Source organism: Mchenga conophoros, linkage group LG11, assembly GCF_057382185.1.
Source record: "Mchenga conophoros isolate Kocher_MC1m ecotype Shallow Benthic linkage group LG11, M_conophoros_male_GT1.1, whole genome shotgun sequence".
Taxonomy (NCBI): domain Eukaryota; kingdom Metazoa; phylum Chordata; class Actinopteri; order Cichliformes; family Cichlidae; genus Mchenga; species Mchenga conophoros.
The window spans coordinates 19,401,222-19,426,964 of record NC_140536.1 but is presented as its reverse complement, the minus strand read 5'-3'; the positions used below and the strand labels follow the sequence as shown (position 1 = coordinate 19,426,964).

The 25,743-nt window shown below is 39.1% G+C and overlaps 1 protein-coding gene across 1 annotated transcript in view; it reads left to right on the top strand.

Moving 5' to 3' along the window:
* LOC146563938 (neural-cadherin) overlaps positions 1–25,743 on the top strand; it is a 154,900-nt gene that overhangs the window by 62,291 nt on the left and 66,866 nt on the right. The window contains exons 2-9 of the mRNA XM_085291324.1: positions 5,681–5,869; positions 10,676–10,901; positions 13,689–13,893; positions 18,054–18,165; positions 18,844–19,093; positions 19,545–19,687; positions 25,147–25,319; positions 25,403–25,571. Coding sequence (XP_085147450.1) covers positions 5,681–5,869; positions 10,676–10,901; positions 13,689–13,893; positions 18,054–18,165; positions 18,844–19,093; positions 19,545–19,687; positions 25,147–25,319; positions 25,403–25,571 — 1,467 coding nt within the window. The remainder of the gene's footprint in view (positions 1–5,680; positions 5,870–10,675; positions 10,902–13,688; positions 13,894–18,053; positions 18,166–18,843; positions 19,094–19,544; positions 19,688–25,146; positions 25,320–25,402; positions 25,572–25,743) is intronic.

The window sequence follows — 25,743 nt, the reverse complement described above, 5'->3', positions numbered from 1 at the left end:
GGGAAGTCACTCAACGATCCAGCGTCGAGGAGCTCTCAGCCACACTGTTTTGAAGCTCCTCTGACGAGGCTTGATCGGCGCCAGGTGTGTGTGGATTCCTGGGTGGGACCGGTCAGCTGGCAGGGCCACACCCACCAGGCCTAAAAGTGCCTGCCACGACCGCACCCTCACATACACAAGCACACACCCCTAAACACCTGACAGTACACCAACACGGAAAAACAGGACAGCAGACACAACCATAATAACAACAACCACAATAATGATAATAATAATAATAATAATAATAATAATAATAATAATAATAACTACAATAGTAGTCCACACTGCTCACGGACCCCGAATCCCTGGAACTGGGTCCGTGACATAAACTGTCCTGAATTTCTTCACTTGACTGTCCATCAATGAGAGCCTGCAGCGTGTTCTTAAGATATACAGTTTATCATATCAGACCACTGCTCTGTAAAGTAATTCACTGAGTCCTCTAACACAAAAACTGTGGTGCAGTTCATTGCACATGAAAATTTAATTTAACCAGTGATGAGGAATTACCCCAAAACACAGGGGGTTATGGGTAGAAGCAGAGGAATAAAATAAGTCATGGATGAAACGCTTAGCAGAACATAACATTTCTTCATGTGTTCTTAACAGGTTAGACAGTCGAGAAAACCTAAAATAATCTGAAATGGCCTTTTGTTATGTCACAGTAACTGGCATAACAGAAAAGCAATCTTAAAGGAAGCAACATAACTTTACTTTCTTACTTTGACATGTTTAAGGAAAAGAACACATCTATTCCTTTGTGAAAATGAACAGTTGTGAACACTGAATGACTGCTCAGTGTTCAGGTTCTTAACTCGTCCTCATTTTCCACTCCTCTTCTTTGCTTCAGGCCCACTCCTGCCCTGAGCCGGACATTCCTCTGCATATTTATATGCATGCTTGCATGCATGCTTGTGTTCGTTGACTTCTCGAGTTCAGTGATTCGCATCAAGGAGCTGTTCAGCACATTTGGGTGCTAGCAAGGCTGGACTAAAGCTATATAAGCGAGTTCTCCACTTTACTAAACTCATTGCTATAGTTTGGCAGAGCAAGTTGTTGCAACATTTCCTGAATACTTTTCTTTTAGAACCACAGTTTAGTGTAAAAAAAAAAATGAGTTAATTGGATTGTTGCAATTGTAGCTCATGGCTACACTGCAGCATAAAACAACACAGATGCCATTTTGCTACTGGTTTGTCCTGAGGATGGTGCTAGAACGAAATTAAATTAAAGGGATTTTTGAATGTTTGTTCATTTGTTTGTTTGTTTTACATGATTGAAGTGTTTTTCCCATTACATTTAGGTGAAGTGTAATTGGTCAGTATATTAAATGTTATATGTAAAAAAAGAATTGGGCCATACCTCTCATTAGATGTTTTCAGTCTCATTGACAAAGTGTATAAAATCAAGCATCTAGCAATGCAGTCTGCCTTTGCAAACACTTAAAGAGCTCACTGATTGTCTAGGTTGTACTGCAATAAGAATCAAATGTGGCAACAAATCAGTTTGTAGTTTGTGTGTTCTTCTTTTCTAGACATTTCAATATCAACTCTAAGTGCATTCATTGGAAAGTGAAAGTGTTTAGGAGCCACAGCAACTCAGTCATGAAGTGGCAGACAACAGAAAGTTAGAGGCAGGGTCACTGAGAGCTGAGGTGCTTAATGCATTAAAAATGCTCTGCTGGCTCAATAAGAGTTCCAAACTTCCAAACTAACCTAATTAGTCTCACTGTATAGGTTTTTGTGGCCAAGTAACTCCTAACTACCATCATACCAGAGGCTGGTATCACATGCTGATTCCTGTCTGTGTTACTGTATAAATATTTATTAGAAAGTGTAATTAAAGGGAACTCGTATTTCATTAAAACAAACCAAAACTTTCACCCGAACCTAAGCCAATGCTATGAGCACCTCTAAAGAATGACTAAAAAGTTTAATAACACTGTACTGCCTCATAAAGTAGACATACTTTATGTATGTAAGAAATGACATGTGATATGCCACATATACAACCCATCGTCTATGCCAAATATAATGTGGTCACAAATGTGTTTCCCTCTGAAACATTGTAATAGAAATAACATTTTGAAAGACAGACCATCCTCTGAGGAACTGAACTGTGATAAGTACAGTTTGCAGTCACTGAATCATCACACACTCCAACTTGTTAATAATAAGGCAGTCCAACATTTTTAAGTCACATTTTTAAAACTACATTAAGATTTTACATTTTAGGATGTATGTTGAGATGAAATACCGGTTTAACAGCTGTCGAGGTCGAATCTACAAAACCATGTTTTTATGAAAGCCTGCTGTGTATTCCACGTGCATATATTCCCTCAGAAGCACTTTAGCTAATTCTTTCTGTTTGTCCCACATTCTCATCTCCTGCCTCTTGTCTCTGGCAGTATTTTCCAGCTCTTATTAAGCTCCTTGTCATGACATTCTGTAATAGTCTTGGCTGCTGGACAGATGATTCGTCTACTGTTCTTTGTGTGCAGCAAAGATGTTTGGAGACCCTTTGTTTTCACTGATTGGGCTAACATCAAAATATATTACACTGTGCGCATAATGCAAAACTCTTTTAATCTAACAGGGACATTCTCTAATGCCCATAGTGTTCAGTAAGCTCTTTATTTGCTTTATCTGTGTAGACTCCTAAATAATATACAAAATGTACTTTTTAAAATTTTCCAATAAAAAGTGTTACTTATGTAGGAGGGGCTGCGGTTTGTGTTCCACTCACTAATGCAGATAAACAAGCTGCAGTGTGACCCTGCAGAGACTACGTATTATATCATATATCAAATGCCATTATTCTAGTGTCAGTGAGCTTTTATCAGCCTGGAGGTACAAAGGAGGCATTGTGTCCACTTCGCTCCCCCTTGCAGTTGTATTTCCATACAGTAAGGTTGGCTTTATAGTTTTCACCCAGGCTGACACATGTGCTGACCGCTGGCACTGCATCTGAACGTGTTGATGCTTATCATAATAATAGGACAGACTTCATTTGGCTTTCATGCACGGCCCACAGCACAGCATATGTAAAACAACAGACAGAAATAGATTTGATTATTCTGGATTTTATGCATTGACTAAAAACTCAAGGCCGGCTAACGCGGGAGAGGACAGTGGAGCGCTAAGCTGGAAGATTCCGTCCTCATTATCGCCTCACCCTCATCTCCTTAACTTTTTTTAGTTAGCGTTTTGCTCATTTTCTCACTTTATTTATGGGTGTTTATCATAGTCACAGCATGCTTTGGCCTGGAATAGGATATATTTTTATTTTCAGATTAAGTTGTTCTTTTCTGAAAGGACATTAATTTTTCTTTGGCATATACAGAATTAATATTAATCATTACAGAAACAACAGCTTTCTGTTAGTGTTATTTTTCCACATACAGGTAACTAATAATGGATTACTGAAGCTAAAAATATGTGATTCACAAACCACAGAGTTAAATACATAGAGGATATTGTTGATTTGTGGACATTTCTTGGTGATGCAGATTCAGAGATAATGGGATCCCCTGACAGTGCCCGTCACACTGAGTGTAATAGTATGTGTTTGTGTACTTGAATTTGATGGGTAACTCTAAGATGGAGCACATTTTCTTTTTCCTCATTGTTTTTTTCTTCATTCTGCATCTATGCTCACCATATTCCTTCTTTATTCTAATTTTTTTGCATTTTATGCCTTATTTTCCCCCATTTTGGCTTCACCCCATTGTTCATTTCTCCTGTTTTCCTGTTGCTTTTTCTATTATTACTTCTTTGTCTCCCTTTATGTCCCTGTCTCATTTGCCTCCTTTTTCCTGTCCTCCTCTTTTTCCTTCTCCCTCTCATGTTCAGTTTGTTGACAGACCTTCAGAGAAGACAGAAACAAAGGTAGACACCATTGTGTCTTCACCTCCTTCCCTCCTCCACCTCCTCTTCTGCCACCTCCTCATCTCTTTTTTTTTCGTTTTTTGGTCTCTCTGAAGTGAAGTTTCCTCGCTTGTTCAGGCTGTTGTCTCCTTTGCTGTTGCAAAACGACACAAGAGCCAAAACAACAGCTAGCGCCAAAGCACCTTCAAACCAAACAAATGCCTCCTCAGAACCAGACGACACAACAAAATATATAAAGAGAGTTGACTTTTGGATGCAGAAAAAACATGCGCGTGCGTGCGTGTGTGTATTTTTGACTGGGAGAATGGGAGCTCCTGCTGTGTGTCTTTGTGATCTTGTGAAAGTTCTGTTGTTTCATTTTGGAGGAACTGCTTCCTTCTCTCTCTTCCTCCCTGTCACTCCTTCACTGTTCTCTTCTGGAGCAGCAAGGTGATGATGAGAGATGAGGAAAAAATGACAAAAGTTGAGAGATGTCACCTTGTCCCCATTGGCTGAACCACTGTCTGAACGAGTGCAGCTGGCTTAGCTAACAAGCTTCGTCACTTCAAAGCTGAGACAACAATAGCAGCCATGCAGTTGAAGCACTCAGCCAACCACCAAAACACAGGGACTGTTAGGTAACATTTAAATAAAAACATATAAAAACACTGATGCACAGAAATCATCTATTAAATCACTATCAATTGAAACTTTTGACTGTTACTGTATATTATAGTACAAAGAGTCATTATTTCTAAAAGCAAATGCATTTCTATGACATATTTTACATAGACATGATTTAAAACCAGATGTTTAGCAGTTTTATGGCTAATGTGTTACTAACAATGTTGATTTTAGATTTGTAATCTTGTAAATACATACTGCATACTCTTAATACAAAGCCATTTCATGGACACTACAGTCCATTTTTTTGTGGATAATTATTATTTTATATGCAGTTATTTGATGTCCTGTGTCTGGAAAACAGGTTGAGAGACACATATAGAAACTGACTGGTCACCTTAGTAGCTCAACAGTCAGATATTTCAGTTGGTTAAAACCAAAGGCTAAATAAAAGAGGTTATTTTTCAACATTGAACTGCATCATTGAATTAATACTAATACTATCCAATACTAATACTGGATAAGAAGCCATAACAAAACTATAAACCATATGTATATACAGTACTGGCCAAGTAACTAAATCAGATTCTGTTGTCTTCTGAGGACATTTTTCAAACATTTATCTTTTTTGGTTATAGAAATGTTATGAATTTTCCTGGGCTCAATAAAGATTAGTATTCAGTTGAAAAGGGCTTCTTTCCATCCATTCATTTATCCATCCCACCCATTTTCTTCCTCTTATCCAGTTCAGGGTCATGAGGGGCTTGAACCTATCCCAGCCGTCATTGGGTGAAAGGTAGTTTTGAATAGGGTTATTTAACAATACATAAATAAACAGATTAGTTTAAATACCAGCAAGAACCATTCTCTTATATTTTAAGTTTCACCTCCTTCTTGATTTTGCGAGAGAAGTAACATTCACAAACTTAATGGTGTTATAACAATTGAACTATTTTCAAGTGAGAGTGGAGCAGGTACATGGGGGAGTAATAAGTTGGCTAAATGCAACCATTCCTTTCAGAAGGACAGCTACATAATCCTAATCACTGTATGGTAGCTATTCAGAGCTATCTTGGATTCTTGAGTAACAGGATTTTTTCAAATCAGTTACATGTAGTAATGTCATATTTGTTTACTCTCTTATCCAGGTGATGACTGGTACCTGTGCAGGTTAACTCTGAGCATGCCCAGTCAGGCTGACCTGCAGTGGGCGATGTTTCCCTCACCTTACCTGGCTGCTATTGGTCCTGATGCAACACCAGGCTCTGTAGTGTATCGACTGTCAGCACGACAACGAGATGGGACACTAGGACGAGCTCAGTTCTTCCTACTTGAGGGTGAGTGGTTAAAATCTTATTTAAATTGCTGTATTGTGCATAATGACTATATAAATATTTTCTGTATACTGTATATGCTGAAAATGAGCTATTAAGATGTTAAGAACCCTTCAAAGATGAAAGATACATTTCAAATGCATTAACACGTCTTTTATAATATCAACACTCGCCCGACTCATTGTATTTTTTTCATTGTTTTGGGGTGTTTTTTACCTACCACAGTCAAACCTCCATCTTTTTTCAGTCAGTTTTTCTAAAAACCTGTCATGTGTTTGTTCCTGCTCTTATCTCCCGCTCGTATCTGTAATTAGGTCCGCTGCAGCTCTGCCAGGCTCTGTGTGACAAACCTGTTTTTTTCAAAAGAGTGATTTATAAATAAAAATTTGACTTGTTGAATTTCAATTACCATCAAATGGAAGAGGGAGAAAGAAATGCTCAAGAACGGGATGGAGCTGCGCTGTTAATCGCTCCCTGGGGCAAAGAAAGCTCCCAGATTCAGGAATAATAGGGAAGTCTCTGGAGAGGCAGCGAGTGGGAGAGTCAGAGGGTGGGCGGATGGGCGCCGGTGGCTGTGGATTTTTTTTTTTTTTTTTAAGTGAAGAAAAATGGGGGAGGAAAGTAAAGGGGAGATATTTTGAGAGCTAATTTCTAATGCTTTCTTATTAAAAGCTTCTTACTTCCCCTTGGCGTGTGACTACATGTGTACGAATGAATAATCCAATAATTTATATTAAAAATGTTTTTTTAACATCATGCCAATGTGAAAATATATTCATGTAGAGTGAGTGAAGCCAATTAGGGGCATTAATGTTATTTTAATCAGTTACAGCATCCTAAATTTGCAGTTTTTGTTTTAGTGGCTTAAAAATGAGTTGAAAGTTTCAGTTTCTGTGGGTCTTTTTAAAAACAGTGTGCACTCACTGACATCACTGTACTATTAAAAAAATAAAAGTTGAAACAAATGGTTCTTTTTTTATATCTACAAAATCTTCTGTTATTCTTCAATATACTCAACATATTCTTAGAAAACTGAAATAAATCACTGTCATTCCCTTCTGCCATGTTTTTATAGACTTAAAACAACACCAAGTTGCAAGACTCACTTTAATTTAAACTTAGATTTTATAAAAATTAAATGAATAAGACAATCTAATCATCAGGAATGCTACTCTTATAAAACTGTAAACTTGTAACCCTTTGTGTTTGTATTTGATATGTAAAATCTTCTGATCCAGTTCCTGTCAGGCGTCACCATCAAGATTTTTTAAAATATGTTTTTTATATTTAGTAGGTCCTCCAAACAACCAAGGAGAAGACCTAAGTTATAAAGTGAAACTTTCAAAAATAATTTCCACTTCAACCACTTTCTGTGTTCTTTATGTTGCTGATAAATTCAGCTGTCTCTCCCTTTCCTGTTTAGGACCAACTTTCAACCAGTCAGCATTCAGCATTGTTGTTGGGGTTTTCTGTTTTTTTGAAGTGCACGCAAGCACATCCGTATACCCAAAATCTTTCACTCTGCATAGTCAAATACCTACACAAGGGGGCTCAAATGCAGTACCATGAATCCTACTTATTTGGAATAAAAATCTCAAATTTTAATGGTTCCATTGTAAAGTGACAACTTAAGAATCTATAGCAGTCTCTAGCTGTAGATGAGGTTGACAGATATCAGTTTTTATTTTCAGAAGTTTCACAAAATCATAGTAGTGTTATTCCACAGTAAAATATATTTCTTCCTATAGTAACAACTACCATATATTACATGTCTGTCCAGAACAATTGGACAGGTCATTGGATATTTTAGGTCACTGAATGCAGTTATAAAGCATGAGTCAGTGAGCTTTTAGAGGTGCTGTTATTCAGTTTTTGGACAGGTTTGCCAGCTGGTTCCCTGGCCTCTTGCCTAGTCTTCATGCTATGCCAATCAGGGGCAAGAAACCAATATGCATCTTCTTGTCTCTGAACGAAACCTACTTTAAGTCAGTTTTAATTTTAATTCAAAAGAGATTATTATGAAAGTGAGACAATAAAGGCAATCTGTAGGAGCTTTAGAACAGCGGTCCCCAACCCCCGGGCCTCGGACCGGTACCGGTCTGTGAGTCGTTTGGTACCGGGCCGCGAGAGTTGAGGCTCAGGTGTGAAATGTATGGTTTTCAGGGTTTTTATCGGTTTTCAGCGTTATTTTGTTATCGTTTTTATCGTTTACTCGGTTTTCCTGGGTCTTTTCATGTGTGTTATTAATAAATCTTCTTTTTTCGGTACCGGTACTAGTTTTATTTTGTTGTATTTATCCGTGACACCTTAAAGGCCGGTCTGTAAAAATATTGTCGGGCATAAACCGGTCTGTGGCGCAAAAAAGATTGGAGACCGCTGCTTTAGAAGCAAACCACAACTCATTTAGTGAGACTTTGACAAACAAGTGTCAGAAAAATCTCCCTTCAGCAGTCAAAACAAGAGAAGATGATTGACAGGTTGGATGCAGCTGCTGGTTCAAAACCCTCCAGTCAACAGCTGGGGATTCTTCTCTGCCCTTCATGTCTTTTTTTATCCGCCCATTCTAACCTTTCATCTTCTTTCTATTCATGACATGATATACAGCCTTTGCCTCTTTGTTTCGTTGTGTGCCTGTGTCACACTTTTTTTCAAGTTTCACTATTGCTCTGTGGTTAGTTAGCACGTTTATGCAGACAAGACACATCTTCCATGCAAACTATGGATGGCTGCAGCAGGCAGGATGGGTTTCCTCTTTGTAACCACTTTCCCTCGGCCACCAACCACTTGCCAACCAATTGGGGAATACAAATCTTTTTTTAGTAACTAGCAGTTGTCTAGGGGTCGCGGATGTTGTCTAGGCCTTTGTGAGTGGTACCTTACTTTGCCTATCTTTGTTTTTAACAATAATAACAATAATAAAAACACATTTTGTAATGGGTACCTTTCAAAACCTTACACAAAAGAGTTTTAAAAAAGTGCAAGAATGAACCAAGAAAATATCAATCAAGTCAGTAAAACAAGCTTAAAATATATAAAGTAATTAAGAACAGAGGATTCATATGACAGGTGGAAGACCAGCAGAGTGAGTATGACAGTTTAAAGAGGTGCATTATGAGATGGGAATTGAAAGTGGAGAGAATCAGTGTTACAGATGTTTCATGGGAGGCAATTCCAGAGGTGAGGAACAGAGGAACTGAAGCAACTGTTTGGTAGTCAAACAGGCATAAGGCATAGTAAGAAGAAGAGAAGAAGAAACCCTGAGGATGTGAATGGGTGTGTAACGTGCAGTAGTTCAGAGAGGTACTGCAGAGGGAGGTTATGGATTGCCTTTAAGGTGAGGAGCAGAATCTTAAGATCAATACGATATTTAACTGGGAGCTAGTGAAGCTGCTGAACAACAGATGTGATGTGATAAATGGAGAAACTTCTGTGACTACTTCTGGACCAGTTGAAAGTTATGGATGGATATGAGAGAAAGAGATATACAGGAAGCCATGTAGGACATAACCAAGGTGTGAATAAAGATGGGAGTACTATTGGTTGTGACAGACAGACATTAATGTCTTTATATATTAATGTTACAAAGATGGAAGTATGAGGAGCAAGTGACATAATAAGTGTGCTGTCAAGGATGACACCCAGACTCTTAACCTGAGGGGAAGGAGAAACTGAGGAGTTGTCGATCGGGAGGGAAAATTTTTGACATTCTGGATGCCAATGAGAAAAACCAGGATTTGATTTCCTGGAGGAAGGTGGCTGGGAGAGTGGTGGTAGGTTTGGCTGACAGGTAGAGCTGGGTGTCATCACCATAACAATGGAAATTGAAATGCTGATAATTTTACAAAAGAAGGAAATAGACAGTTGATAAATAGGTGAGGCCCCAAAACAGATCCCTGGAGAACAAGTGGTATAACTGGAAATGAAAATTTCAGCTGAGATATTTAAGTTGACTGAACCAGGATAGGATTTAAAAATGGAAATTAAACCAGTTTATGGGTGGTTTATTAATTCCAGTAGAGGCTAGTCTGTCAAGAAGGATATTATGGGACATAGTGTGATAGTCTGCAATTGCATAAATAGTAATGGAAATAAAGAAGAGGAATGGTTAATAGACTAGAGTCAGCTGCTATTAGGAGGTCATTGGTGAATTTTGCAAAGGCTGTTTTCTTGAGAATCAATGGGACAGAAACTAGACTGAAACTGTTCAAAAAGATTATTGCCAAACAAGTGAGCAAGAACCTGAGACACAACTATTTTCTCAGGGATTTTAGAAATAAATAATAGATAGAATATAGGATGAAAGCTACTGAAATTGTTGGACTCTGCACCAGCCCAAGAGGTGATGACGGCAGTTATTATGGTGGACAGAGAGGCTAAGCAAACTTTAAACTGTACTTTTCTTCTTGTCCTCCTCTTCTCAAAGTTTCCATGTCTGCTTTCTTTCTCTTTTGTCAAATTGTCTCCACATTTCTACTGCTCCCTTCCCTCTTCCTTCTCTTCTCCAGTGGGGACTCTTCAAAACGTGTTAATCACAAACACACACAGAAATAAACATACTCAGAGAATCCCTCTAGCTTCATATTACCTTATTTAGTTTTATAATTGGACAGCTGTGGCTGCTATCTATCTATCTATCTATCTATCTATCTATCTATCTATCTATCTATCTATCTATCTATCTATCTATCTATCTATCTATCTATCTATCTATCTATCTATCTATCTATCTATCTATCTATCTATCTATCTATCTATCTATCATTTAAATTAATGTTTTTAAAGGCAGAGTTTCCTTTTCTCTTTATAAAGGTGATGAGGAGTGCTTCGAGGTGGACCATCGTTCTGGGGAGATCAGGACAACCGGTCGACCTTTGACCCCCAGTAAGGAGTACCTCCTTCGGGTTCAGGCAGTGGATGGACATGGTCGTAAAGGGCCACCAGCCACTGTTGCTATCCTTGCAGGCTATCGGCCACCCCAGTTCACCAATTCCACGTACAGCCTGAATGTACCAGAGAACATACCCGTTGGCCAACCGTGAGTCCCTACAGCAGTTTGACATATTGTTATCCCTTGTTTGTGTGTATGCTCTGTGAATAACACTTACAGCATTATAACCACCTGGCTATGCTGTTGAGGCTTCACATTTAGTAAGTTGTATACACTCCAAGACACTCGAAAGTTCTGTAATACGTCAAGATCTTAGTGGCTAATCTTTTAAATCCTGTAAAATGCAAGATGGCATCTGAGACATTTCATCTAAACTGCCAGACTGCTATTATACATTTTAGCCCTTCACAAGTCAATTAGGTCTCACAGGTTTACCAGTTTCTTTGGAAATATATGCCTTATGCATACATACAGTGAAACTCCCAAAGAATAGCATTGGATGTTTATTTGCAGTATAAGTTGTTACAGTTTTTCTCAGTCGCTTTGGTACGTTTCTCAGATCAGAATTGAAATTCTCATAACTATTAGTTCAACCTCCACAACACTCAGTCATTTGTGCACATCATAGTAGCAATTTCTCCTCTCTCTGAACAAACTGCAAATGATTTTGGACATGAATCAGTTGCTTCCATACATTTCCCTGCTGCTTTCTGACATTTCCATTTGCTTATGTCATGTCAGTCAAAAGTAATCATACCTATGGATGCTGAATAGTCATTCCCAATAAAACGAATAGTCATACATCCATTGCTTGAGTCATCACACACAAAATTGTTGAACTAGTTATCACATGCCAAAAATTGGCCATCTGTCAAGCAAATCCTATACCTTTCTGTATCATTGTTCCTGGAAATGTCTCCGAAATTGAACAATTGATCTCAGGTGAATTACAGCTGTCACTCATGAGGAGGCTCTACCAAATGGGTGATTTTATGTTTACATGTATTCTACAGTGAACAAGTGACTGTAGCACTAATTGTTTTGGGAAATGCACTAACTGCTGTGCAAATGTTAATGGTGTTCTGAGAAACGCACCAAAGCGACTGAGAAAAACTGTAACTTAAAAGAAGCTTTTTGCTACACGCATGCTTTCTGAAATATAAACCTCAATAAGTAAAAAAGGTGAAAGTGACAGTGTTAAGTTTTTCTTTTTCTTATCATTCCTTGTTACAGATCCTTCTCTACTCGACAAATTCTGAAGTCTTATTTTTAGCATTTAGGCCTCCACCAGTTACACCAGTTAAACCAGAAGACGCCATCTTGTGTGGTCTATTGACAATGACGGGTTCACCCTTTGCATGGATGTACAGATGTGTACAAACCAAAATGCCTGGCAGTTAACACATAAAAATAAATACTAAGCGCATATTTCCTGTATGATCCATTAGTACAAGTTTTGATACAGCACCTTATGCTGCTTTGTATCAAGCAACTGCATTAGAAGTGATCCAACAGGTACCAGTTTTATGTGCTTTTAATTTATATGTTTGTATATGTTACTGACAGGGTTATACACAGAGAGACATATTAGAAGTACTTGTAATCTTACATCTGGTACTATTGTTGTGAGTAGGTTTTATTAACAAAAGTGTCTGTTTATATTTCTGACTCCATATATACAGAAACATGATTTGCATTCCACTGCCTCAGACACAGAATGTGAAAATGGCATTTTGTGCATATGTGTGTCTGTCTGTGTGTGCCTGCTCCCTTGCTTTGCATGTCATGTGATGCATGAAAAGATGAGCCCTGTAGAGCGAGACAAAAGGAAAGAAGAAGAAGGAGGAGGAGGGAGAGGTGGAGGGATGTGGAGAGCGTGAAGGGATGATAGAGGAAGGAAGGAGAGGGAAGAGAAGAAAATGAAGGATAGAGGGATGATGCAGAGAAGGCTGGGGTGGGTGGAGGTGGTTGAAGAGGACCCAGATGTATGAGTGTGGCCTGAGGCTGAGAATTTGAAAGTGTGGCAAATTCAAATATTTATTAAAAGCGAGGTCTGGATAAACATGAAGGAGAGTGTGTGTGTGAATCCTCGGGGCTGCTGGCGCAAAGCACATTGTATTAATATCCAAGTATCCATGCCACCCTGTGAGCAGTGTGTCTGTGGGTGTATCTCTGCATGTGGTTTCTGTGTGTCTCTTCTTCCATTATGTCCCTTTTATTTGTTTTTATGTCCTCACATGCACGTGTCCTCTGACCGTATGTGCGTCTGTGCATACCTGTGTGTTAGTTTATGTTAAATTGATTAATCGGGTTGCAATGGTGTCTGAGTTCAGAATAATCCATGAAGGCTGCAGACTTTAAACGCAGCACTGGAGCTCGACCAGCACGTCACAGCTCCTCTTCACTTTATAAGTCTGTTTGGAAAAAGAAATGCAGATCAGCTTTCTGCAGACCTGTGGTCATGTTTATACTTTGGGCAAGGCACACCAAGTTCATTCAAAGAAATTCAAAGTGCTTTACACAGATAAAAACAGGAATACAAGCAATAAAAATAACAACAGTGCTAAAGTAGGTAAGGAAATGTCACAACCAATGTGTAATGACATTTAAAGAACTACAAAAGATATGGAAATTTCTCGATATTTTCTACTTTTAGGGGGCTTAGCTAACAGTTCCCCCGCGGCTGCAGCATTTTTGCTAAGCCATGCTAAGACATTACTTGGAGCTGACTGTGAAGTGGTGCACACATACATTAAAACTAACACAGTATTTTATCTGATTCAGCAGAAGATAGAGGTCTAAGAAAAGGATTTCATAAAATCTTGGAGAACTCAAGTCTATTTTTCCCTTTATTTTCTCTTTCTGGTAAGAAAACTGTTGCTAATGTTGCTTAAATTTCTTGCTTTGTGTGTGTTTATGTCCACGTCCATGTAGAGCTGCAGTTGTCCATGCTGTCTCCTTCCAGAAGAAGAGTCTCTCATACATGCTACTCGTTAATCCAGGGAATTTGTTTAGCATCAACCAGGAGAGCGGAGCGCTTAGCCTCACCAGGAACGTCGACTATGAGAGTGGTCACAACCTGCACACCCTGCAGGTCCGAGCTTCTGAACCCGACACCGGCCTTAGCAGCGTGGCAGAGGTACAGCTACACTACCAAGCATGCAAATATACTATTTATTAATCTGTGTAAAGTGACTAATACTTTTACAAGTTTGATGTGTGAATGCAAGCTCTAAATTTATACATCCATGTCAACAGCATGTAGCTACAGCTTTAACACACAGCTTTATCTTTTGGGACAAAGTTATGGTCCCGTGCACTGCAGTTAAAACAATAACCAGGGAAAAATAACACTCAGACAACCTGATAATTGAAAACAGAAGTTAGAGAGTGATTGAAAATAATTTATTATATCTGATAACTGGTGGAGAATGGTAGGCACTCTAAGTGTTCACACATCAATGGCATATTAAACTCTTACAGTCAAATCACATGATGGCCATGGAGTATTATGGTGTGAATTGGAAGGTCAATACAGAGTTGTAAGTGTTACCACAGCCTCTGAAATAAATCCACAGCTCATCATCACACATATCTGAGAACATGTAAGGGTGTTGACCCTTGACAGTTCGGCATACCACTTCTCTGATGAAAACTCATTAATTTAAAATGAGAAAGAAAGTGCTGCTGCTGAATCAGATGCTGTGATGCAACTCTTTCATTTACTGTTTATTAAATTTATGTGTTTATTTTGCAAGCATACCACTAAAAACAAACTGCTGAGCATCCCGTGAAGCTCTCACGATGAAAACTCAGTGAAATGCACAAGTTCAAAGCTGCGTTCAGAATTTAGGAATCACTTAGGAATCAGCAGTTTTGTGGTGCAGGAGCTTTCTTTTTATTTTGTTACAGGGTTTGCACAATAATAGATTATATGTGGCTCGAGCACACACACACACACACACATACACACATACGTAAAGTGCAAAAGCCTGGCTGCTAAGTACTGACTTTTACCCTCAGAGTAAGCTTTGAAGACTTACTACAACAGATATCTACATCTGTTCACATTAACACACACTCCCACAAGCACACACACCAAGAGAAATCCATTATCACCTGCTCTCAGTGTCCAGATGGTTGAGACACAGAGAGAATAGCTGCTAAACTACCAGTGTCCCCCAAAGGCCACTGCTGCTCTATAAGCTTGGCTGGCTAATTCACTATAAATGCCCTGCCTGTTCGTGCATGCCAGTGTGTGTGTGTGTGTGTGTGTGTGTGTGTGTGTGCATGTGTGCGCGTGTGTGTGTGAGTGAGTGCGTGTGCATGTAAAAGAGAGAGAGGGGGTTTTGCAGCACTGCTTATGTTGCACCTTACTGTAGCTTCTGCGGTTTTTATTGCCTCTGGCTTCATCACCTTCATCAGACATTTTAAAGCCGTCAACATGTCTCTGTCTCTTTCCATTGTTCAGTCGAACAGCTTTATATTGACATTTGGTGTCAAGCTTAGTACCTTTTTTTGACTGTTAATATTATATGAATCTAGACTACACACGTTTTCCCAATTTTCTCAATATAGAAACCCCAAGACTTCAAGATAGTTTCAATAACACACTAAAATAGCATCTCTTTGCCACCTGTAAAGGAAAAACATCTTTAAATATATAACAGAGAAGGGAATTTAGGTTAAAAAAAATTATGTCCGTGAGCAGCTATTGGTTTGTTATTGAACCATTAGTTTATAAGTACACTTGTCTTTGCCTGAACTATATAAAGAATCCATCTTCACCCAGTATATGGGAATTGGCTGATGGGAATTTTCCCCCAAAATTTAGGTACATGACCTTTTGTCTACTTGGTGGAGATCCAAAAATGTCTAATAGACACACCAAGTCTCTCCAAAGTGTAAAATGGATATGCATGCAAGTTGCAGTACCAGCAGAGGGAGATATTTTTATTCCAGGCTACCATGAAAATAATCACATGAAAGTGTTTAAACATACATTATTAACACATTTAAATACATATTAGCCACCTAGCTTAATTGTCTCTAGTGATGAAGGACACTGGAATGTATTTCATACCTTCCTTGCTCACTAGCGACCTCTTGGCTTTAAATATAGTATCTCCCCCTGCTGGTACTAAAATTTGTGCACGTGTGTTCATTTCACTCTTTGGAGAGGCCTGAAGCGTGAAATGGACACGGTGGACCGGCCTGTCTATTACATGGTTTGCTATGATATCGTGCTGGGAGATCAGAGGCTAGATCTCCAACACCACTGGCTGAAATGCAGCCCCACACCATGAATGACTGTACATACTCACTCCTGTCCTTTTCTTCCAACCACCTCTGTACATACTCATGAAAATTTGAAACAAAAAAAGTTTGAATTCATCACTCCAGAAGACCTGTTTCCAATGATTTTCATTCCAGTTCTTATATAATTTGGCACAACTTAGCCTTTACTCTCCGCCTTCTTTAACAATGGTTTCCCAACCACCCTTCAGTTGAAACCATTTCTGATAAAGCTTCAGCAAACAATAGCGGGATCAACAGTACTGAAGATGGATAAACAGAAGAAATGCCAAGTTCTCAGCTGAAAGCTCTTCATGCCTGTCAAACGGTGTTATCTTTGTGTTTTTACTTGGTTTTTGTATTTATCACTTTCAAGTAACAACTGGTCAAATCTATTAACCATATGAAATCAATTTCTTAGCAGATATTACAGAAAAAGTGTATTTGTGGTGTTTCATAAAGCTCTCAACTTTAACAATGTTTTCTATTACTAATAAACACTTGCTCTTATTCTTCATGCACAAATGAATCCCCCAGAAATGAAAAATGTTTTCTGTCAGTAAAAATAAGTCACACAAATCATGTGCAGCAAAGGATAAAATCAAGTAATTACTGTTATCAAGTGATTACTATTTGCACCACAGTGACTGCAGTCAGTGCTTCTGCCTTTGTGTCTCTCCGATGTAAAAAGGTGTGTATGTGCTTCTTTCTTTTGTATCAGTCTTTCAGCATAGGAAATATATATTCACCTGTTGAGTTGGATGTAAAAAAAAAACTAATAAGGAATAGCGTTACTGTTTACGCTTCTAAATATTCAGTGCATGTTTGCAGAAGCAGTCATGCATCTAAATCCTCTCTGCTCGCCTCTCCTCTGCCCTGCTGTTATTACTGAACAGGTGGTGTGTCAAAGGTTCAGGACTGCCGAGAAAAGCTGTGCTCAACTGGTCATGTCTGCAGCCTTACCAGTTAAATCAGGCTTTATGGGAATGGAAAATAGCATTTTGGTTGGGCTCCAGGAGCTCGGGATAGTGGGTGAAACTAAACTGAAACAGCAGAGAGGTGATGATGCAGAGGCTCAAGGTTTAGGACGTTTGAAGGAGAAGTGGGGAGAACGAGAAAATATTTTTCATCCTTGACCAGAGGACATGTCTTCACAATGTTTGCTTCAATTATCTTGAAAAGTATATACGTTTAATAAAGTCAGAGTGTCTGCTGTGAATTTTACACTAAGACATTCTAGTTTCTTGTGATAAGAAATAGAAAATGTCTGAAAACAAAACAAAAATGACTTTAAATTTACATCTTCATGGTTTTTCTCTTCATTCTGTCATAGGCACTGGTTTGATTGGGTCTTTTGATTTTGATTAGTTTAATATAAACCTGAAACAAAGAATTTGTCTGCCTGATTTCTTCTTTTGTGTGTGTATCCCATAATAAACTGCATTATACAATCAAAAAAGCTCTGACATAAAATAACGCCACCCTGATGAATCACAAAATACTGCTCTTGTAATCAAATTGAAAAAACTGATTACATCCCTACCAGCTGTGTCTGTCAAATCTTTGCTTAACCATTAAATTTCATGAAGATGGCTTTTTTATTCAGAAAAAAGTGGCACATGCAAACCACAGGACAATGTTTTAAGGACAAATAAGTTAAGAACCCTAAGTTAACTTTGTTTTGTGAAGACTCCTGATTATAAATTTTATACACTCTATGTATAGTCGCAGCTTGAGTTGCCACTATACATGGAGTGTAGATAAATCAGATAAATCAGCAGATAAAGCTCCATCTTTATCTACTGTAGCAGTCATTAAAATGTAGTCGAATCAGTGATTATGTGTGACCCAATTCTTTTTTTGTGTGTCATACTTCCCAAAGCTTTACTTACTGTGATGAAATAACTCACCTGTTCGCTCCTGCTGGCTCACGCTGAAATGAATATGAAACCAACATAAAGTATAATCTGATACCAGATAATAACAGTGGGATGCTCCCTGCAGGTGGTTGTACACATAACGGATGAGAATGACTGCACACCAGAGTTCCTCCACTCTATCTACACCAGAGACAACATACCTGAGAGCATCGCACCTGGAACCTCACTGCTGCAAGGTAACACACACACTGATCTGTCAAGTAGGGTCTGTGTGAACACAAAACCAACACATTACACCTGTGTGTGTGTGTGTGTTTGTGTGTGTGTGTGTGTGTGTGTGTGTGTGTGTGTGTGTGAGTCAGAGCCATCTGTCATAGCTGCTGGTGACTGGTTGAGATCAAACACTCCAGCTTCAGCGAGGCTTTGCTCTTATTAGGCGAGCAGCCAGCATCACATCCTCACACACATGCTTATTTTACCCTCTATCTTTGCAAGGACTCTTGTTGACATACTACATTACTGAGCTCCTTAACCGAACCTGAACCTTAAAACTATGTCTGAACCTCCAAGCACGTCTTTGAAGATTTTATCCTACAGTGAAGACTAACTACATCAATCTCAAGGCTGCAAACTCAGATTGGTCCTTACAGAGACAGACAAGTACACATAATCATACATACATTACAACAGTGTACAAACTAAGTTATTAATAAAAATGTCTCCCTTCTTCTTCTTTTTCCACCTTATCCAATCTCTTCATCTCTGTTTCCTACTCCTCTCACCTCTATCTTTACAACCATCTTCTCTGAGCCCTTCTTTCTGTTCCTTATTTACCCCGCGTTATCTTCTGCACTTTACAACTAATTTTCTTTCTTCTTTCACCTCTCTCCTCACCCTACCCACCTCCCATCCAGTACTTGCCCGGGACTGTGACTCCGGGATAAACTCGGAGATCTCATACTTCGTTCCCAGCAGTGACTTCAGCATCACATCTGGGGGTGTGGTCAGCCCCGCCCGTCGCTTGGACTATGAGCGCCCTAATCACATCTATGAGTTTTTGGTGGTTGCAGTGGATGCAGGAACACCCCCTCGCACCGGGACAGCCTCAATCCGCATCCGAGTCGCCAACACCAATGACGAGGCACCCATCTTTTCACAGAGCGTGTAAGAATTATCCTCATTCTTCTACTCTTTGCAGCCGTTTTCATTTTTTGTCACCTTTTGAATTGTTAATACAACTTTGTTTAATAATGAACATCAGCTGTGAGCTTTCTCTCTCTCTTTTTTTCCTGCCTCACCCCTGTCGCTGTCTGGGTCTCTCGCCCACAGAGTCAATCTGTTAATTAAGTTTGTTTTTAACTCAGAATCTATTTTTAATCCCACTGTTCTCTTCCATCTGTTTTCACTTCATCTTCACCTCTCCTCTCGCTCCACTGTCTCTTTCACACTTTTATTTCTTCTACTTTTTTATTGAACTTTTTTCTCATTCTGGCATCAGCCTATTTTTCTTTTCATACATTAATACCCTTTCATGACATCCTTCATCTCTTTAGGTCTGCAAAGTGCTTGTATGCAGTAAAGAAATAACACATCTTTCTCTCTTCCTCTCTGTTAGTTATAAGACCTTCCTAAGTGAGGATGCCGGTCCTGACACTCTGGTTGCCATCGTTCATGCCAACGACCCGGACGGAGATGGCGTCTCCTACGCCATCACTGGAGGCAATGAGGATAGCAATTTCCTGCTTGACAACCAGAAGGGTAAGGGAGCGGCAGCTGGTGTACATAAAATGTGTTTCTTCTTTTATGTAAACACAAATAAGACAGCAAGCAGCTGAAGCTGAAGGCCAGCAGCAGCTTCTAGTCCAGGTTATTTTTCCTCAGGACACAGAGGAAGTGGGTTCAGGTGCGATTGGCTGAGATGTGGGTGCCAAGAAACCTAAAGATGGAGACAGATTCCACCTGTTCTCCATTTATAATGAGTGGACCTGTCTGAGCCTCCTGAAGTCCATTATGAGCTCAGCTTCAGATTATTTTTTGAGCACCAACAGGACACATTCTCTACCTCTTCCCTGAAGGCTGTGTCATCTTCATCAGAGATGAGCCCAACCACGTTGGTGTCATCAGCATACTTGACTATGATGTTGGTTCGGTGGTTTATTAAACAGTCATAGGTGTCCAGGGGATACAGTAGGGGACTGAGATCCAGCCCTGTGGGGATCTGGTGCTGAGTGACAGTAGGGTTGAGAGGTGGGGGCTGAGTGGGACTGATTGAGGCCGTTTGGTTAAGGAGTCTTTGATACAGGAGCAGGTGGCAGGGGGTTTGAAGGTGGCCCAGTTTGGTGGTGATATAGCACTTCACAAAATGTACTTGCAAAGTGCTTTAAATAACATGAAAATAGATGTACGCTCTAGCATTTTGCTTATTAGGAAATGAGCACAACAGGTTTTCAGGCAAACCACGAAGCCAAATTTAATTGGCAGTCCAAGTACATCTGATAACGGTTGATCTTAACGCCAACCCTCATTGGCTGATAATTCATCTCATATCCTTCTACACATCCAACTGGCATATCTCATATAGGGCACACTATTGATAAGGTTTTACCCCTCCCCACAGTTGCTGCAAGCCACTTCATGTGCTTCTATCCTGGGTTTAACTAATCGGTGTCATGTTCACTGCCATTGCAGAGCAATACCACCAAGTTAAAATTACTGCAGACATAAATAACAATCTGCTTTTAATTATAGTGGTTCTGACCAAACTCAACTAGTAGTGACATGCTTGCAGTTTATCCAGTCTCAACTTTTCTTGAGGGGGCAGGAAAAGAGCAGCTAATTACGCTAATGAATGCTGAGCTGCAGCTCGGATTTATTAAATGACTCATGAACAATTGTGTAGACTTTACGTAATGTATATGCATGCACTAATGTTTTACAACTAGAGCATCTCTCAGAGCACAAAGCAAAAAACTGCAAGTCATCTTCATCCAATCAAATAGACGAGACATGGAAGGCAGAAACGCTAACAGGTGGTTATAAAGGTAAAAAAGCCCTAAATATCCTAAGAAATCCAACTGATCTGGCTTTTAAGAGTTTTCAAGCAGAAACCAAGGGATGTTCTGGTCATCTTACGATTGGTCACTTTCAGTGCATCACAGCTGCACACAGACAAACAGCTTTTTGATTGACAGTTTCTGTTCCACTGCTACACTGTGTGAACATCAAGAGAAAGGGCAGTTAATATAGTAAGGTTCATCCAGATGAATTAATGCATCTAAAAGGAACAGACCTACATGCATTTGCTATGATTATTATAGTAAGACAGTAAAAAAAAATGTAATTATTATTAGAATAAGTAAATATTCCCTTCCTTTGACCAGTACTTGTTGTGATATATTCCCATGGACTGACAGCAGCGATGTCTGCTTTGAATAGCACAAAAACTCATTAACTGATTATGAGCATTTTATTTGTTTGCCAGCAAAGTAGCTTTAACAGACACAAACAACACAAACAATAACTTTTATACACACACAAAGCAGCAGCAGCATTCAGATCACTCTACCAAGCTGCACACACATATACACTCACAGAATAAAGTGATTGTTGCCATGGTGACGAGTATTTGGGATAAAGCTTGGTAGCATTAACAAGGCCAGTGAACCCCCCCTAGAAAACACGCACACACAAGCACGCATAAATAGAAAGAACATGAACACACAAATGTAGAATCGGTGCAGGAATATATAGACTATTAGAATATAAACTATTTGACATAATTGACTCATTTACATATTTGTCTCTGTGTCTTTGTGAGGGTCAGTTTGAGCTAAGAATTTTTTTTTTATTGGTTCTCAGTTTGGGGCAGAATTAAAGAGAAATTCACTGTTTCATACTGCATTTAGGTAAAAGGTGAACACCTTTCACACACACTTACTGATTGGGACCACTTGACAACAAGAAGATAAGCTTGTAGGCATTTTATTACCATTTCGAATCCTTTTTTTCTTTTGTGATTTTTTTAAAATCACATTGCATTTCTGAATGTTTCCTTTTCCCTTGCGCTGTTTATTTTCCTTGTGCTTTAAATTGAGTGTAGATAATTACTTCTTGACCTCTCCTGCCTTATCTGATTCATTCATATTTAAAGGATGTTACTGTGTTGTATGTGTGTGCAAATAAAAAAAAAACTGTATTCACTGAGGGTGAGGCGCCAGGGGTTGCATCATGTCCATGAGTTTTCTCACAAAAGTACAAGTATAAATGTGTATGTCAGAGAAAGACACTTTAAAGATAAAGTTCATATGCAGCAGTGAGATGTTCAGTCATATTTTTGCATGTTTATCTGTGTGTGTGTGTGTTCATGTGTATGTGTCTTTTTCTCTCTAAGCCGCTGTGCCACCTTATCACCCAGCATGCACTGCTGCACTGCTCTGTGCCCCACGCACATATGCGTCCATGCACAAAGAGATATAAACATGAACATTTGCACATAAATGATATTTTAAGACTGTCTCTCTCTCTTACACACACACGCACGCGCGAACTTCAGCAGCAGATGGCCTTTGGCTTGCTTGGCTGTTCTGCTTTGTCACTTCAAAGAGTTCTGAAGTATTTTCATGTAGATGTGTTCGCTCTCTCTCTCTCCCAGCCTCTGTGTCTCTATTCATGTTTCTACCAAAGCAGCTTATTTGTTTGTTTGTTTGCACTGCTGCTCTGTTATGTTAATGTGCAAGTGATTGTTAGCGCAGAAAAATATGACATTTGTTTTAGGCCAGAGTTAAACTAATGCGAGCTTTTTTACTGGCTGCAGTTTGTGCCAACAATCTGTGCTGTTGGTGACCCACAGAGCAGAAAACATCACAGCAATGCGTTTCATCTATGTTGTTTTTAAGCTCAACGTGTCAGTTGTCCTTTACACCAACTTAAGCTTTTACCATTGTGGACACAGAGGCTGGGAGCCTCCATCCACAGACATTCGGCATTTGTATGTGTATAACTCAAACGATGGGAAAATAACCAGAAAATAGCCTGTAACAAATTTAAAAGAACATAACATCATTACATAAAACTCTGAATCCAAAAAAGCTGTGACACTGTGTAAAAGATAAATAAAAACAAGATATATTTGCATTGATATGCAAATATAAACCTATATTTTATAGACAGTACAACATAGAAAACATAGTAAATTTTTAAAATGACAAAATGTACACATTCTAGTGCAACCCCTAAGGTATTTATCTTTCTCCTGTGATTTACACATTCGTAAATCACACAGCGACAGGTCTCACAAAATTTAAGACAGGGCCGTCCCATAAACATCTGGGAACTATATAAACCAGTTGGTGGACCTTTGTGAGAAGAATGTTGGTCCATTCCTGTCTGATGTAGGATAAAGCTGTTCAACAGTCCTGACTCATCTTTGTCCTCGGTTGACTTTTTTGCTGTGTTTTCAATTTGTCTAAGGTCTGGACTGGAGACCAGCTAGTTCGGTATCCAGACTCTTCAGATGCAGTAAATGGTTTAGAGTTGTTATTGTTAAGCATATGCAGGGTCTTCCCTGGAAAAGATTTTGTCTGGATGTATGTGTTGCTCTAAAACCTTTGTATACCTTTAATCATTGATGGAGCCTTTCCAGTTGTACAAGCTGCCATTTCCACAGGCACTGATTGACTCCCCATACCAACACCATCAGAGATGCAGGCTTTTCAACTGAGTTTTCATAACAACCCAGATGGTCCCTCTTCTCTTTAGCCTAGAAGATTTGACATCCATGTTTTTCAAGAAGAATTTCAAATTCTGATTTTTTTGACCACAGGACAGTTTGTCTCAGTCCATTTTAAACGAGCTTTGATATACATTTGTGGAGAAACGATGTTCATAGGCAATGATATCTAGACATTTCCTGAGTCTCTGCAATGGTTTCTTGGACAGAATTGTTCGTGTTTTTAATGGAGTTCTGCCTGAGGTCCCAAAGACCAAAATATTGATTTTCATCTTTGTCCCCACAGAGATTTCTCATGTAGATGATGAGATATTTAAAGTCTTCAGAATTTTACATCGAGGAACTTTGCTAAGATGCTCTTTTTTTGTACCCAATCATATTCCTGACCTGATGCCACTCTACTTAGTTCCAAAATGTTCCTCCAGTTCAAATAACTGATATGTTCTACTCTGAGTGAAATATGGTTGAGTAAGATTTGCACATCATTTTGTTTTTATTTACATTTTACACAGCATCCCAATTTTTTTGGAATTGGTATTGTAACTGAGCCACTCAATTTTATTAATAATGCTTCATCTAACACTTGGTGTGCACCAGCCTTTGTATCAGAGTCATTTGCCATCTCATAATGAGAGATATTAGTAGCCTGGTAAAGTGTAAATAGCATTGAAAAAAGAAGCTGAACACCCAACTGAAAACACTTCCATACAGAATTCAGTGTATTTAAAGCAAAGTCAGTGAGCGTTTATAATTTGCAATTACATGTCTTGTTAAGGTGACTTAAAAATGTCAAATAGTTGAGGTGAAATTGAGGCCCTTTTTAAAGACACAAACATCCTGCAGTTTCACTTTTATGATGTCTTTGAGGGAAAGCATGAACAGCAGCACTTACACTCTGTGTTCTCCTCCAGAGGAACGTGTAAAGTGAACAGTGTCCCCTGGCATTAGAAACCACTTTTGGATGAAACATGAAAGAAGCTGAAATTTGTATTTCTCCCTGTAGAAAATGTTGATTTTTATTCTATTTTTTTTTAAAAATCTGCTAAATAAAAGGAAACCACGAGCCCTGCCAACCAACACCAGGCCTCTGTCATATTTAAAGATGTGTTGATTACTTTTGGACTTTATCTGAAGACAAAAATGGTGTAAAAGAAGTAAAAGAAACAAAAGTAAAGGCACAAAATAACAAAAAGGCTACTGACCATTAAGTGTTGTAGCTGCTAAAGGATAAAGCTATTTTATATAGAGTTTAGTGTGGCCCAATCTAAAGGCTTGAAAATGTCACAAGATATAACTTGAACTTTCATTATGTCCCTTTTTTTCTGAAGGTATAAATTTAGCCCCAAGCAATTTGATCTGAGTCTTTTTGTGAATTATATTACAACTCTTAGAAATGTCAGAAAGTCCACCTGCACATATTCAATTTGAATCTGACAAAAAAACCTTTTCTACCCTATTTGATTTGCCCCACCTGTATTTGTGTGTTTAGGTATTATTAAGCTGCGGCGGAGTCCTCCTCCACGCCTGAGGGGGCCACAGTACGTCCTCAACATCACTGCCACGGATGACAACGCATCTGGTGGGCCATACCCACTCAGCAGCTCAGCGCAGGTCATTGTGGGAATAAATGACATCAACAACAACAAACCACTGTTCAAGGAGGTGAGTCGAGTTATTATTTATTTTTACGTTATTGCAAATTAAATGACAAATTCTGACCCCTGACTTTGCTGTTTGGTTGTCAGTGTCAGAACTATAGCCTGAACGCAGCAGTCCTGGAGAATCAGCCTCCAGGAACGTTCGTCCTGCGCGTCCAGGCTCATGATGCTGACATGGGCGTCAATGGAGAGGTCAAATATGGCATAATGAACAGAGACGGAGTGGCATCTGGTTTTGATATTGATCCTGATACTGGTAAGCTCAGAAACACTCATTATAATTTTTACAAACAGTTCTTCCACAGCTTCTTTATTCAGCTACTCCTTTTAGGTATTTCCACAGTAGATCATCTGCCTCACCATATTCCTCACACCTTCTTCTGTCACTCCAACCATCTGCATTTCCTCCTTCACTACATCCATGAACC